The 17,427-nt window shown below is 34.6% G+C and overlaps 1 protein-coding gene across 2 annotated transcripts in view; it reads left to right on the forward strand.

The window, feature by feature from the left end:
- Positions 1 to 17,427, forward strand: part of rreb1a (ras responsive element binding protein 1a) — a 74,010-nt gene that overhangs the window by 41,154 nt on the left and 15,429 nt on the right. For both annotated transcript variants that reach the window (XM_067434389.1, XM_067434388.1), the window contains 2 exons: positions 11,949 to 12,038; positions 13,172 to 13,335. In XM_067434389.1, coding sequence (XP_067290490.1) covers positions 11,949 to 12,038; positions 13,172 to 13,335 — 254 coding nt within the window. The remainder of the gene's footprint in view (positions 1 to 11,948; positions 12,039 to 13,171; positions 13,336 to 17,427) is intronic.

A 17,427-nucleotide genomic window follows, 5' to 3' on the forward strand; every position in this document is an offset into this window, starting at 1 on the left:
CAGTCTCCGCTCTAATTCATCCCAAAGCTGTTCTATCGGGTTGAGCTCAGGACTCTGTGCAGGCCAGTCAAGTTCCTCCACACCAAACTCACTCATCCATGTCTTTATGGGCCGACGCTTTGTGCACTGGAGCGCAGTCATGCTGGAACAGGAAGGGGCCATCCCCAAACTGTTCCCACAGTCTAGAGTCTGAAATTGTCCAAAATGTCTTGGTATTCTGAAGCATTTAGTTAATTTCACTGAAACTAAGGGGCCAAGCCCAGCAACCCCATACCATCATTCCCTTTCCACCTAACTTTACACTTGGCACAATACAGTCAGGCAAGTACCGTTCTCTTGGCAAATGCCAAACCCAGACTCATCCATGTGATTGTCAGACAGGGAAGCATGATTGGTCACTCCAGAGAACATGTCTCACTGTTTTATATCTTTCTGTACAGTGGCGGCTGCTTTACACCACTGCATCCCACGCTTTTGCATTACACACTTTATGTAAGGCTTGGATGAAATGCTCGGTCATGGAAAGCCATTCCATGAAGCTCTCTACGCACTGTTCTTGAGCTCATCTGAAGGCCACAGAAGTTTAGCGGTCTATAGCTTTTGACTCTGCAAAAAGTTGATGACTTCTGCGCATTGTGACCCTCAGAATGCTCTGACCCCGCTCCGTGATTTTACGTGGCCTAACACTTCGTGGCTGAGTTGCTGTTGTTCAAAATTGCTTCCATTTTGTTATAATCCCACTAAGGCCCTGTCCACACGAAGCCAGAGCTTTTCCAGTATGATTTTTTTTCCCCCTTGTCTCAAGAAATATCTGCATCCACACATGACTACCGAAACCAACTAAAAACGATGTAGTTTGCATGCCAGGCCAGTGTGTGGCGCTGTAATTCTCCTACAGAAATACAATAAAAACGGAGAAGAAGAGTTGTGGCTAGAAGGGGTATAGCAGTGGTCGGAGGTGAGGAAAAATCTCACAATAAAATAACAATAAATACATTTGCTACTTAACAGATGTGTTTTATTAACACCTACAACTACCCCAACCCAAAACATACTCTTACAATAATGCAGATATGGTAATTAAATGACGCGATATGGATGTGCGCATGCTCAGTGCCCGTAGTTGTATCCCTTTAACTCTTCACCCTGCTGGACGTAGTGTGATGACATCACCGTTTCAGAAAATATACGGATTCGCTGTACACACGAAAACGGAAGATTGTCGTTTTCAGATTTATCCACTTTGGAACCTGGTTTCAAAAAATTTCGGATACATGTTTCCAAAACGCCGGATCCGTGTGTACGAAACGCTGATATGGTAAAAAATGTATGCGTATGCACCTAAACCCGTCTCCGTGTGGATGGGCCTAACAGTTGAGCGTGGAATATTTAGTAGTGAGGAAATGTCAGGAATGGAATTATTGCACAGGTGGCAAACTATCACGGCCCCACGCTTGAGTTCACTGAGCTCCTGAGAGCGACCCATTCTTTCACTAATGTGTGTAGAAGCGTCTGCAGGCCAAGAGCTTGATTTATACACCTGTGGCCATGAAGATATTGAACACCTGAACTCAATGATTTGGAGGGGTGTCCCAATACTTTTAGCAATATAGTGTATAATAACAGTAAAATAGAAATAAAGCAATGAATTAAGTTTCTATATTTTTTATAAATGTTTCTTGGTATTTTGTGGAACATGCAGTGTTGATGTCCTTTTATTGTCGGAAACAAGAACTGTTTGGGGTTTCAAAAACAGAAAATATATTTATGATCCAAACTCAACACTGAATTTCTAACACTGATTCATAATTCTCAAAACACAAACTCATACCGACTCAGTCCCCAAATGAAGCAATCAGATGAGCTTTGGCTTTATGCCAATTAGCATACTTCTACTAAACAAAAGTTTGTACTTTGCTGCTGATGAGAAAGTTGATAGTTTTGAGAAATGTAATGAGAGAATATGCCACTGTGGCTTACTGCCATGTCATTAAATGCATAATGTTTGAGTTTGAAATTCATTATTCATTATACACCAATCTGCCATCCTGGCACATTTGGTATGCTACTTATATTCTATATTTGGTAAACTATATAATGGGACACACTAATCCTAATCTTGCACAGCATTTATGATTTTTAGTGGGATACAGCACTAAATAATGAATTGTTGGTGTATACACGTGTTTTTGTGGTTAGAAAGTGGTACAGACTTTATGGATGCAGCATCCTGTTTTTAAATGATGAGTGACAAATGGTCTTCTGGCATCTCAATCCACCTTTTGTCCACACGAATGCATCACATGGCTCCCATTAGAGCATGCAATTCATCCCTTAACACTCCTTTGTGCGGGCAACAGGTGTCACTTTTAACCCCTTAACACTCCTGTGTAACTCTAGGGGGGGAGTTTAGTCTCAGAAGTTTTGGATCCAAACCACCCTTCCCCCTTTAGAGCGTTCCTTCCCCATTTGAAAAACTCACCAGAGTGTTGTTCTCTTGGCATATTAAACTCTGTATTCTGTATTCGGCAATTTTTGCCTGGAGGGAAATAGTTATAAAATCTAATAGACTTGCAAAAAAAGTTTGTGAGTCATATCTAGACACAAGAATAGATATTTGAGGGTGGGATCTTTTAGCATATTAGCAGAGTTTCACCTGGAGGAGCTGTAGCCTAGTTCTCAGGCCTCTTTCACTCCTTTTGAGGAAAAGTAAAGAAGCTTACAGCGAGTTGTGTAATTTACTGGATTAACTGAGCATAAAGAGATGTGCCAAAGTACAGCACAAACAGGCTCAGACAAAACCAGAGGAAAAAGTTGCTAACAGGTGTTCAGGTGCACCTTATGAATTGTGTCCAAAGAAAACTGCATAACAGCAAATGAATTACGTCCTCTTCTGAGATCATCCTTAGAAAGACTACCTTTAAACCCTTTTAACATCTACCATCTCTTCTGCTCACCAAGACTTCATTTATTTGATTAAATATTGTGAAATATTACAATTTAAAATATCTTCAATATATAGTAAAGTGTAATTTATTCCTGTGATCAAAGCTGAATTTATCATCATTACTCCAGTCTTCAGTGTCACATGATCCTTCACTAATCATTCTCAGATGAGGATCTGATGATCAGGAAACATTTCTGATTATTATCAGTGTTAACTTACGAACTATTGATAATTATATTAATTAGATTTTATATCTCACAATTCTGACTTTATATCTCACAATTCTGACTTTATATCTCACAATTCTGACTTTATATCACACAATTCTGACTTTATATCTCTCAATTCTGACTTTATATCTCTCAATTCTGACTTTATATCACACAATTCTGACTTTATATCTCTCAATTCTGACTTTATATCTCTCAATTCTGACTTTATATCTCTCAATTCTGACTTTATATCTCTCAATTCTGACTTTATATCTCAATTCTGACTTTATATCTCACAATTCTGACTTTATATCTCACAATTCTGACTTTATATCTCTCAATTCTGACTTTATATCTCTCAATTCTGACTTTATATCTCTCAATTCTGACTTTATATCTCACAATTCTGACTTTATATCTCATAATTCTGACTTTATATCTCACAATTCTGACTTTATATCTCACAATTCTGACTTTATATCTCTCAATTCTGACTTTATATCTCTCAATTCTGACTTTATATCTCTCAATTCTGACTTTATATCACACAATTCTGACTTTATATCTCTCAATTCTGACTTTATATCTCTCAATTCTGACTTTATATCTCTCAATTCTGACTTTATATCTCTCAATTCTGACTTTATATCTCTCAATTCTGACTTTATATCACACAATTCTGACTTTATATCTCTCAATTCTGACTTTATATCTCTCAATTCTGACTTTATATCACAATTCTGACTTTATATCTCAATTCTGACTTTATATCACTCAATTCTGACTTTATATCTCTCAATTCTGACTTTATATCTCTCAATTCTGACTTTATATCTCTCAATTCTGACTTTATATCTCAATTCTGACTTTATATCACACAATTCTGACTTTATATCTCTCAATTCTGACTTTATATCTCTCAATTCTGACTTTATATCACAATTCTGACTTTATATCACACAATTCTGACTTTATATCACTCAATTCTGACTTTATATCACACAATTCTGACTTTATATCTCTCAATTCTGACTTTATATCACTCCATTCTGACTTTATATCACTCAATTCTGACTTTATATCTCTCAATTCTGACTTTATATCTCTCAATTCTGACTTTATATCTTTCAATTCTGACTTTATATCACACAATTCTGACTTTATATCACACAATTCTGACTTTATATCTCTCAATTCTGACTTTATATCACTCAATTCTGACTTTATATCTCAATTCTGACTTTATATCACACAATTCTGACTTTATATCACTCAATTCTGACTTTATATCACTCAATTCTGACTTTATATCACTCAATTCTGACTTTATATCACACAATTCTGACTTTATATCTCTCAATTCTGACTTTATATCTCTCAATTCTGACTTTATATCACACAATTCTGACTTTATATCTCTCAATTCTGACTTTATATCACACAATTCTGACTTTATATCTCTCAATTCTGACTTTGTATCACAATTCTGACTTTATATCTCACAATTCTGACTTTATATCTCTCAATTCTGACTTTATATCTCTCAATTCTGACTTTATATCACACAATTCTGACTTTATATCTCTCAATTCTGACTTTATATCACACAATTCTGACTTTATATCTCTCAATTCTGACTTTATATCTCTCAATTCTGACTTTATATCTCTCAATTCTGACTTTATATCTCTCAATTCTGACTTTATATCTCTCAATTCTGACTTTATATCACACAATTCTGACTTTATATCTCTCAATTCTGACTTTATATCTCTCAATTCTGACTTTATATCTCTCAATTCTGACTTTATATCACAATTCTGACTTTATATCTCAATTCTGACTTTATATCTCTCAATTCTGACTTTATATCACACAATTCTGACTTTATATCACTCAATTCTGACTTTATATCTCAATTCTGACTTTATATCACACAATTCTGACTTTATATCTCTCAATTCTGACTTTATATCTCTCAATTCTGACTTTATATCACACAATTCCGACTTTATATCACTCAATTCCGACTTTATATCACTCAATTCTGACTTTATATCACTCAATTCTGACTTTATATCACACAATTCTGACTTTATATCTCTCAATTCTGACTTTATATATCACAATTCTGACTTTATATCTCAATTCTGACTTTATATCTCTCAATTCTGACTTTATATCTCTCAATTCTGACTTTATATCTCACAATTCTGACTTTATATCTCTCAATTCTGACTTTATATCTCTCAATTCTGACTTTATATCTCACAATTCTGACTTTATATCTCTCAATTCTGACTTTATATCTCTCAATTCTGACTTTATATCTCAATTCTGACTTTATATCACACAATTCTGACTTTATATCACTCAATTCTGACTTTATATCACACAATTCTGACTTTATATCACTCAATTCCGACTTTATATCTCTCAATTCTGACTTTATATCTCAATTCTGACTTTATATCACTCAATTCTGACTTTATATCACTCAATTCTGACTTTATATCACAATTCTGACTTTATATCACAATTCTGACTTTATATCACACAATTCTGACTTTATATCTCACAATTCTGACTTTATATCTCTCAATTCTGACTTTATATCTCACAATTCTGACTTTATATCTCAATTCTGACTTTATATCTCTCAATTCTGACTTTATATCTCTCAATTCTGACTTTATATCTCAATTCTGACTTTATATCTCACAATTCTGACTTTGTATCACAATTCTGACTTTATATCTCACAATTCTGACTTTATATCTCTCAATTCTGACTTTATATCTCACAATTCTGACTTTATATCTCACAATTCTGACTTTATATCACACAATTCTGACTTTATATCTCTCAATTCTGACTTTATATCTCTCAATTCTGACTTTATATCACACAATTCTGACTTTATATCTCTCAATTCTGACTTTATATCTCTCAATTCTGACTTTATATCACAATTCTGACTTTATATCACAATTCTGACTTTATATCTCAATTCTGACTTTATATCACTCAATTCTGACTTTATATCTCTCAATTCTGACTTTATATCACACAATTCTGACTTTATATCACTCAATTCTGACTTTATATCACACAATTCTGACTTTATATCTCTCAATTCTGACTTTATATCACTCAATTCTGACTTTATATCTCAATTCTGACTTTATATCTCAATTCTGACTTTATATCACTCAATTCTGACTTTATATCTCTCAATTCTGACTTTATATCTCTCAATTCTGACTTTATATCTCTCAATTCTGACTTTATATCACACAATTCTGACTTTATATCACTCAATTCTGACTTTATATCACTCAATTCTGACTTTATATCACTCAATTCTGACTTTATATCTCAATTCTGACTTTATATCACACAATTCTGACTTTATATCACACAATTCTGACTTTATATCTCTCAATTCTGACTTTATATCTCTCAATTCTGACTTTATATCACACAATTCTGACTTTATATCTCTCAATTCTGACTTTATATCACACAATTCTGACTTTATATCTCTCAATTCTGACTTTATATCTCTCAATTCTGACTTTATATCTCAATTCTGACTTTATATCTCTCAATTCTGACTTTATATCTCAATTCTGACTTTATATCTCACAATTCTGACTTTGTATCACAATTCTGACTTTATATCTCACAATTCTGACTTTATATCTCTCAATTCTGACTTTATATCTCTCAATTCTGACTTTATATCACACAATTCTGACTTTATATCTCTCAATTCTGACTTTATATCACACAATTCTGACTTTATATCTCTCAATTCTGACTTTATATCTCTCAATTCTGACTTTATATCACTCAATTCTGACTTTATATCTCTCAATTCTGACTTTATATCACACAATTCTGACTTTATATCACACAATTCTGACTTTATATCTCAATTCTGACTTTATATCACACAATTCTGACTTTATATCTCTCAATTCTGACTTTATATCTCTCAATTCTGACTTTATATCTCTCAATCCTGACTTTATATCACACAATTCTGACTTTATATCACTCAATTCTGACTTTATATCACACAATTCTGACTTTATATCTCTCAATTCTGACTTTATATCTCTCAATTCTGACTTTATATCACTCAATTCTGACTTTATATCACTCAATTCTGACTTTATATCACTCAATTCTGACTTTATATCACTCAATTCTGACTTTATATCACAATTCTGACTTTATATCTCTCAATTCTGACTTTATATCACACAATTCTGACTTTATATCTCTCAATTCTGACTTTATATCTCTCAATTCTGACTTTATATCACTCAATTCTGACTTTATATCTCTCAATTCTGACTTTATATCACACAATTCTGACTTTATATCACACAATTCTGACTTTATATCTCAATTCTGACTTTATATCACACAATTCTGACTTTATATCTCTCAATTCTGACTTTATATCTCTCAATTCTGACTTTATATCTCTCAATCCTGACTTTATATCACACAATTCTGACTTTATATCACTCAATTCTGACTTTATATCACACAATTCTGACTTTATATCTCTCAATTCTGACTTTATATCTCTCAATTCTGACTTTATATCACTCAATTCTGACTTTATATCACTCAATTCTGACTTTATATCACTCAATTCTGACTTTATATCACTCAATTCTGACTTTATATCACTCAATTCTGACTTTATATCTCTCAATTCTGACTTTATATCTCTCAATTCTGACTTTATATCACTCAATTCTGACTTTATATCACTCAATTCTGACTTTATATCACTCAATTCTGACTTTATATCACTCAATTCTGACTTTATATCTCTCAATTCTGACTTTATATCTCTCAATTCTGACTTTATATCTCTCAATTCTGACTTTATATATCACAATTCTGACTTTATATCTCACAATTCTGACTTTATATCTCACAATTCTGACTTTATATCTCAATTCTGACTTTATATCTCAATTCTGACTTTATATCACACAATTCTGACTTTATATCTCTCAATTCTGACTTTATATCTCACAATTCTGACTTTATATCTCACAATTCTGACTTTATATCTCACAATTCTGACTTTATATCTCTCAATTCTGACTTTATATCTCACAATTCTGACTTTATATCTCAATTCTGACTTTATATCACTCAATTCTGACTTTATATCTCTCAATTCTGACTTTATATCACACAATTCTGACTTTATATCACTTAATTCTGACTTTATATCTCAATTCTGACTTTATATCACACAATTCTGACTTTATATCACACAATTCTGACTTTATATCACTCAATTCTGACTTTATATCACTCAATTCTGACTTTATATCACACAATTCTGACTTTATATATCTCTCAATTCTGACTTTATATATCTCAATTCTGACTTTATATATCACAATTCTGACTTTATATCTCACAATTCTGACTTTATATCACTCAATTCTGACTTTATATCACACAATTCTGACTTTATATCTCTCAATTCTGACTTTATATATCACAATTCTGACTTTATATCTCACAATTCTGACTTTATATCTCACAATTCTGACTTTATATCTCTCAATTCTGACTTTATATCTCACAATTCTGACTTTATATATCACAATTCTGACTTTATATCACTCAATTCTGACTTTATATCTCAATTCTGACTTTATATCTCTCAATTCTGACTTTATATCTCTCAATTCTGACTTTATATCTCACAATTCTAACTTTATATCTCTCAATTCTGACTTTATATCTCACAATTCTGACTTTATATCTCTCAATTCTGACTTTATATCTCTCAATTCTGACTTTATATATCACAATTCTGACTTTATATCACACAATTCTGACTTTATATCTCTCAATTCTGACTTTATATCTCACAATTCTGACTTTATATCTCAATTCTGACTTTATATCTCTCAATTCTGACTTTATATCTCTCAATTCTGACTTTATATCTCTCAATTCTGACTTTATATCTCATAATTCTGACTTCTTTGTCACACAATTCCCGCTCTGTTACTCAATTCTGACTTTGTCTCAGAATACTGAGAAAACAGATGTGCAGCTTAATTTTTTTGTGGAAACCACAATGCATGGATTGCAGGATTCTTTGAGTAGAATCTTTTAAAGAACAGTATTTTAGATAGATTAACAGCATTTATTTGTAACATTATTTTTACTGTCCCTTGTGATCAATTTAATGTCTTTGCTGGAAAAAAAAGGTAAATAGTGCAATAACACATTTTATGATCTATGATTTTTAAGCAGGCCAGTATGCCTGAATTGTAGTGATTAAATTAAAGGGTTATATGATGAAGCTCCCAATTAAGGTAAAAAAGCAGACATTGCCTGTGAATGACACTTCCCCTCATAACATGCTGAATGGTAAATGCGGTCAGCGATTGTCTCTCACTGGTCCTGAACTGAAGCCAAGAGACACATAGAAGGAAAACAAGCTCTCCGCCAACGTGCCATCAGAGGAAAAGGAAGTGCTCGTTTCTTCCTAGAGATGTTTTTGAAGATTCCAGCCTAGTTTAAACGCTTGTGTGTTTGTAGGTCATGTGGGCGTCTATTTAGAGCTGAATTAATGATGATTCATGCGCCTTCCCTGTTTTTATATGAGATGTCTATGCACTTATTTTACGACATCATAGCATAAGTATATCAGATCTGTTAGAACAGGAGCTGGTGTCACTGAATGAGGCACTGCCATTATGTTCGGTTAATGATCTGCCGTACTGTCGAGAGGAAGGTGTTGGTCTACACAGATTTCCACTCAAGGTGAAAGAGGAAGCAGTTCTCACTCCTTCAAGATGCTCTTCATAAAATACACAAACCCCCAAATTAAAACACAGAGGAGCAGCACATAAAGGTTTAACTGTGAATATTTGTATCTGTGCAGTTTTTGTGCTTGGCAGCAGTGACTAATGTAGCTCCTGTGGTTGAGCAAGTGTTTATTTAACAGAGTGGATTTAGCTCAGTATCTCACACATACAACACAACATGTTCTGACAAGACATTCAAGGTCAGAAGACAAGGCCTCACTCCCTGCCTCCTGCATATGGGTTTATACCCACGCTCTTTAAACAATGACATTTGGGGTTCAAACAGAAAGACTGGCTTTTATTGTTTATTTATGAAATGTTCTAATGTATGTTTGTTGTTTTTTGCGGTTAATTTACAACTTTCAAAATAAAGGCTCTTTATTGGCATTGAGGGATCCATGAAGAACCGTTAACATCCATGCAATCTTTCCATTGCACAAAAGGTTCTTTATAGTGAAGAAATCAATCATTAAAATGTTCTTCAGACTAAGAAAAGGGATGTATTTAAGGACTGATTACTCTTTGGCGAATCAAAAATGGTTCTTAATGGCATCACTGCTTAAACCCCCTTTTGGAAACTTTCTTTTTAAGAGCGTAATGTTCAAACATTTTCTTTTTCAAATAAGTTCCATGTTTTTATTTAGTAAAGCCACATCAACCCCCATCCTTCCCTCGCCGGTCAAAATAACCCAAATCCCTAAAATTATACTTTTTTTTGGATCTAGAATGCTTAGATCATTAAAAAATATTTTTAATGTATTTTTTTTTTTTAAATTTGATTTAGCTTTTACTATTTTATTTAACTATTTTTTCAACTTAAATTCAAAATAACTCCAATACATGCATAACCAGCTCAAATCAGCTCAAAATATCTAACATTGGGTCAATTTGGGTCTTTCTGCTGACCTCTTGTTGATAAAAATAAATAAGATAACGATATTTCATGACTCCAGCTGGCCTTATATCTTTATATGGAGCAAATAAGCTGTTCCTCTGGGTCCTAAAGTCAGTTTATCTCTTCAAAATACATCCAGAGACACATGAAGACATTATTAAATAAATTTATTTTGAAAAGATGATTTTTTTTTGAGCATTTGTTAGGTTTTCCATGATTCCTGAAGCATTCCTCACATTCCTAAGGGGGTCAAATTGACCCGAGAGGGAAGGATTTTGTTACCTTTTTTTATTATTACAACCACATAAACTCTTTGAATCCAGTCAATAAGTGGTCTTGGAACCGATGAACACAATAAAAGATTTTTATGAGTTTCGGGTCAAAATGACCCGAGGGAAGGATGTGAGGTAAAGTAATCAAAAGTGACAGTAAATGCATTAAAAAAAGTTACTTCAACCATTCATCAAAGAATTCAGCAAAAAGCATCAGGGTTTGCTCAAAAATATGAAGCAGCACAACCGTTTTAAACATTGATAATAATCATAAATGTTTGTTGAGCATCAAATCCTTATATGAGTGATTTCTGAAGGATCATGTGACACTGAAGACTGGAGTAATGATAAATTCAGTTTTGATCACAGGAATAAATAACATTTAAAAATGTTTTATATTGCTTAAATTGTAATATTTCGCACTGTTTTTGAGTAAATAAATGCAGCCTTGGTGAGCATAAGTCATTTAAAAAACATTTAGTGTTACTGTATTTAACAGTGTACTCAGAAAACGTTGACACACTTTTAGCAGATATACACTTTTGAAATATTTGTTTTTAAACAGACTCTGGTGTGCATCCGAGTCCTGAAAACAGCTTTCGTGCCAACCAGACATCAGATTTGCGTCCGCGCCAAATCTCAGCTGTGAAATTGCCTAAAAAACACCGTTTGTCACATAATATAACACAATGCTGTATGTATGCTATGGAGATTAATAACTCAGACATGGTGCCTTGTATATATTTGTTTCAGGAAGCCAAAGATAACAGCGGGTTACTTGTCTGCCCGCTGTGCGAAAAGGGCTTTCAGACCCAACACCAGCTCACCATGCACATCCGACAGGTAACATGCACACCTATTTCATCTGTCCAGTGATCTTTTGCATACCTGTTGATTTCTCAAAGTCTGTATGCAAATCAGCAAAGATGGTGTAAAGTCAAGTACCATTTGTCCAAGTATTTCCAGAACGTGCTTCGTCAGACACAGGGCTCCGGACTGCGACTAGAACAGTCACATTTGCGTCCAAAAATAATTGTATAATTTGCAAGTGATATCTTTGCTGAGATCGTCACTGGCGTCCATATACAGCTCTGGAAAAAATTAAGAGACCAATTAACATTGATTTCTCAATTTTTTCCAGAGCTTTAAATGTACTTATGATTAAAAAATTGCGTGCCTTTTTACCGGTATGTTCTGTGATGAGTAGCCCATCACATCTTTTGTTGTGTTGATGTAATAAAATCGACAAATTTACAAAAAACAAGTTTTACAGCAAAGATACAGTGGGGAAAACCCTTCTGAGTCTGTGTGCCAAAATACGGATGTCAGGCTTTTTCAAAGCCCTCATCTCTACTGAGCAGCAACACTGATATATAGAAAACGACAGACACGTGTCAAGTGCTGTAAAAAACTGTGGACACCAACTAATCAGTAACAGTTCTCGTTTTTTAATTGATATGGATTATTATTCTCTCTATTTTTTCTTTCTTTCCTGTTTTCTGTTACTGCCTGAACTTCACGTTATTTGTAGCGCAGCCATCCATAATCACAGTAAGATTTGGACTTAACTGTCACTTTAACTTGTTTCAGTAAACAATTAACAAACTTTCAACTTTTTGGCGCTCTTTAATGTGGCCTGACAGATGCTCATTCAGCATTTCCACCTTGGAAAGAGCTCGTACAAAACGGCTTAAGGACAGTCATATTTACATCAGAAAAATCGTAAATTCATAAACTCGTTATTCAGCTAGAAAAATAACTATAGAAATGGGCATTGTATATCACATAATCCTTATTTTACTTAAACTGTTGTCTTCTCGAGAAAGAATGAAAGGAGCTAATAAACCTTATAGGAGCCAATGGATTCTTAAATATTTATATTTTTTGGTCTGGAGCCCTGTGACAATATATTGAAGGTCTTGGCCTATAAAATAGCCCTATTATTGAGTTAGCTGACCCAAATTTCCTTTTTCCAGCACAACACCGATAGTGGGAATTCGGACCACTCTTGCAGTATCTGCGGGAAGTCTCTGAGCTCGGCTAGCTCTCTGGATCGTCACATGCTAGTGCACAGTGGAGAGAGACCCTACAAATGCTCTGTGTGTCATCAGACTTTCACTACCAATGGCAACATGCACAGGTGAGTCTTGGTTTCTAAACCAAATGATTTGCATTCCGCTATCTGGAGCCAAGATGTGTCTTGAAGATTGTGAATGGCACACCAGGACTGATATTGTTTCAATAGGAGATTGCATTTCTCAAAGACAACATGAAACTGCACACATTTAATCTTCATAATGGAATGAATTTCTGAGGAAAATGTTCAGTGGAAAATAACAGACTTGGTATTGGGAAGTAATTAAATATCAATAGGGTGTGATCATTTTTTGGCTATAATACTATTGTTTGTTTTTTTCTTCGCCCATGAGGCCTTGATTTATGTTAGCAAATTCTTTTGAGAGTTGTTTTTTTCCATATTTATTTGATACTGGTTAATTTTGCATTGATTTAGAAAGTTAATTTTGATTTGTGACCCTGGAGCACAAAACCAGATATAAGTTGCACTGGTATTTTTGTGGCAATAGCCAACAATACATTATATATGTCAAAATGATCAGTTTTTCTTTAATGCCAAAGATCATATTAACAAGGATATTAAATAAGGATCATGTTCCATGAAGATCTTTAGTTAATGTCCTACCATAAATATAGGCTATGAAAATGTATTATTAGTAGTAATTTGCATTGCTAAGGACTTCATTTGGACAACTTTAAAGGAGATTTTCTCAATATTTAGATTTTTTTGCACCCTCAGATTCCAGATTGTCAGATAGTTTTATCTCTCCAAATATTGTCCTATTCTAACAAACCATACATCAATGGAAAGCTTGTCGGCTTTCAGAAATCTCAATTTAAAAATTGACCTTTATGTTTTGTGGTCCAGGGTCACATTTCATGCGAATAGTGTAATTATCCATTGATTATTGTGCTTTAGGATTGAGTTTTCATGCACGCACTTTTGTGAACTGTTTATTACTCAAATTTAACTTGTGTTAAATGCAGTTATGGAGTAAGATGTGCCACTGTGCACGATGTAAAGGAAGTGAGACGTGCAGGAGTAGCACAGCCATCCTCCCTAATGTGTCGTCATACTGTCTGCTTAAATACTCAATGAGTTGTAATCCCAAGATTAGCATTGCCTTTGTGTCTTAGTGCATTTAATATGTTTGTTTGTTTGTTTGAGCAAGCAAAATAAGTCATATGCAGTCATTTTATGTTCCTTAAAGGGTTAGTTGACCCAAAAATGAAAATTAACCCATGATTTACTCACCCTCAAGTCATTCTAGGTGTAAATGACATTCTTCTCTCAGGCAAATACAATCGGAGTAACAATAAAAAATGTCCTGGCAAATTCAAGCTTTTTAATGGAAGTTAATGGCAGCCCAAAAAGTTCATCCATCCATTATAAAAGTGCTCCACACGTCTCCGGGGGGTTAATAAAGGCCTTCTGAAGTGAATTGATGTGTTTGTGTAAGAAAATTATCTATGTTTAAAGTAAATTATCTAGCTTCCGGCCTTTTATTCAACTTACGAAAAAAGTGTAACTGTTGGGACGATATGACTTCAGGCGTAGTGTGTGTGTTTTGTACTCCCAGAGGCGTTATACTTTCTGCATAAATTAAATATGGAAGGTGGTCTGGTGGAGGCTAGATATTTTACTTTATAAAATATCTAGTGTTAAATATGGATATTTTTCTTTAAAAAAAACATCGATTCACTTCAGAAGGTCTTTATTAACCCCCGGAGCCATGTGGAGCAGTTATATGATGGATGGATGTACTTTTTTGACTACCATTCACTGCCATTATAAAACTTGGATTAGCCAGGAAATTGTTTTCATATAGAAGAATATCATACACACCTAGGATGGCTTGAGGGGAGAGTAAATCATGGGGTCGTTAGTGATGTCAGCAACCCTGGAGGAATGTCTGTAGTTTCCTACCGGCCGTTTGCTGTAGTCCTTAGAAATTGATTTAAAAAAAAAGCAAATATCTCTTTGCTTTAAAATTTGAGTGTTGTAACTTTGCAGATGTTGTTTATGCTCAAACAGCAACATTACACACTAGCTAAAGTTAGAAAAGTGAAATCGTGGTTTACCACCTCTTTAAAGTCGGCGCAAGAACAATCTTTGCTGAGTTTTGTTGGTGGCCATGATGTTGTGGCCCTCCTCCCCATGGGGTCCGGGAAAAGTTTGATTTTCCAGCTTGCTCTGTTAGTGAAGGAGTTGGCTAAGGCGAACGCTAGCGATGCTAAGCCGATAGTTGTTGTTATCTTCTCTCATGCGTCACGATCAAACGTTAGCGATTGGTTATGGCAGGTCCAGAGTCGCTCTGGGCAGATCCAATAGTTTTAAACTTCAACAGAGTTCCCGCCTTCAAAGAAGTTAACGCTTGTCGATGGAGAGTGGCTCGATTCTCTGTACAAATGAAATGTAAATGAGTCTGGTAGGACCAGGCTAACTTTGACCTTGTTTACCACAAACATCTCAAGCCACAGCCAATGATTGCTAAGCAGTTTACATGGCGTAACATTTACTTGGTTTGTACCGTTGAGCAATCATACTTTTTTGTGTCTGTTTTAAACTCAAATAAATGCTTTCGTTAATTTTACTGTTTGTGTATATTTCCCATTTGCTACCCATCAACCTCTTACAATCCCATAATGATATCTGCAATTCTGATGGAGATCAAAGCGGCCCATGACACTCGCTGTAAGATATAGTATTGACGTTACATATAAGGGCCTTTACTTTGTCTTACATCAGTTCTAATGTGGATTCATCCAGTAATTAAACAAATGTTTTAATGAGAGTGAGTCATTGAATCATTCATTTAAAACATTTTTTTTTAAGAATTAATTCAGATTCATAAATCATTTTAAATAAACTGTAACAATTATCATAACCTGTAGTAAATTGCATGTTATCTTTTTTTTGGATTTGTGGGAGATAAAAAAAAAAAGAAAAAAAAAGTGAATCTCAATGCATCATGTTAAAAATCGAAAACAACACAGACAACTTTTTCTCAGAGATGCATCCTGTTTTATTCAAGAGAAGTGAAATCATCTTTGACTTGATTACGTCCTTTAGGCCTCACCCTGCCTGGTTGCGTTAAAGAGTTGCCCAGAGGATGAGTGTGCCACAAAGATAAATGAAAGGCGTTGGTTTGTTTGTGCATGCTGGTGGTCATATACATGTGCTACTGCTGGGGTTTGTCAGCCTTGCTCTTGTTTAAGGAGAGAGAGAGCTTTGCAGGAAGTGAAGGGTGATTTTAAAACACCTCCCCCACCCGTCGCTTCACCCAGTTTTGGTCATGGTATCTTCTCCCAGCAGGCCTTGCCGATGGAGGAGGTAAACATGAGCTTCCTCCCAAGGTTGTGAAGGTTGATGGTGAAGAGTGTGTGTGTGTGTGTGTGTGTGTGTGTGTGTGTGTGTGTGTGTGTGTGTGTGTGTGTGTGTGTGTGTGTGTGTGTGTGTGTTTGTCTGGACAGCTCTTAGTAGTTGTTAAAGGCCTGAAGGGAAGGATGGTTTGAATAGACGCTCTGTAAGTTGCAGTTATCTGGTAGTAGGCAGAAGTAAAGTTGAATTGTGGGGAGGAATTGGGAGTACTAAACTAACTTTGATTTGCATGGAATGTGCAGATGTGAAGGAAATCGGGTTTTTACTACATCCTGTTCTTAATGTCCTGATAACATTTCCTCATCTTTATCATAGCCGTCGTCTTCGTAATCTGTTTTAAGAAAATGTTTGCGTGTGTAAAAACTTGCCACCACTACTTGTTACTTTTTGATTGAAATGTATTTTACCCATTGTACAAATTACCATCACCAATAGTGCTGGACAAGGTACATGCCAAAGTTTAATTATGATTTACGTCATGTAAAATGTTTGGCTACATTCACTTCTTTCATAGTTTTTTCTAAAAGTCTGAAAAGTGTAAGTGTGTTTATTTCAGCGCTGAAATAAGTTTTGAGGCCTAATGCATGTCCAAGAAAGATGTCCATGTAGTTGGCAAGGGGGCAGCCATCTTGTGCCAAAGCATCACATGGTTAGAGAAGGGGGTGGGAGGAGAAGGAGGGAGTCACTGTTGCCATGGAGAAAAGTCACAACTTCACAGAAGAGAGTCAAAATACGTTCTGATTGGCTGCTTTTTATTTGCTTGAACTTGTTCAG

The sequence above is a fragment of the Pseudorasbora parva genome, chromosome 24 (genome assembly GCF_024679245.1).
Source record: "Pseudorasbora parva isolate DD20220531a chromosome 24, ASM2467924v1, whole genome shotgun sequence".
NCBI classification, from domain to species: Eukaryota; Metazoa; Chordata; class Actinopteri; order Cypriniformes; family Gobionidae; genus Pseudorasbora; species Pseudorasbora parva.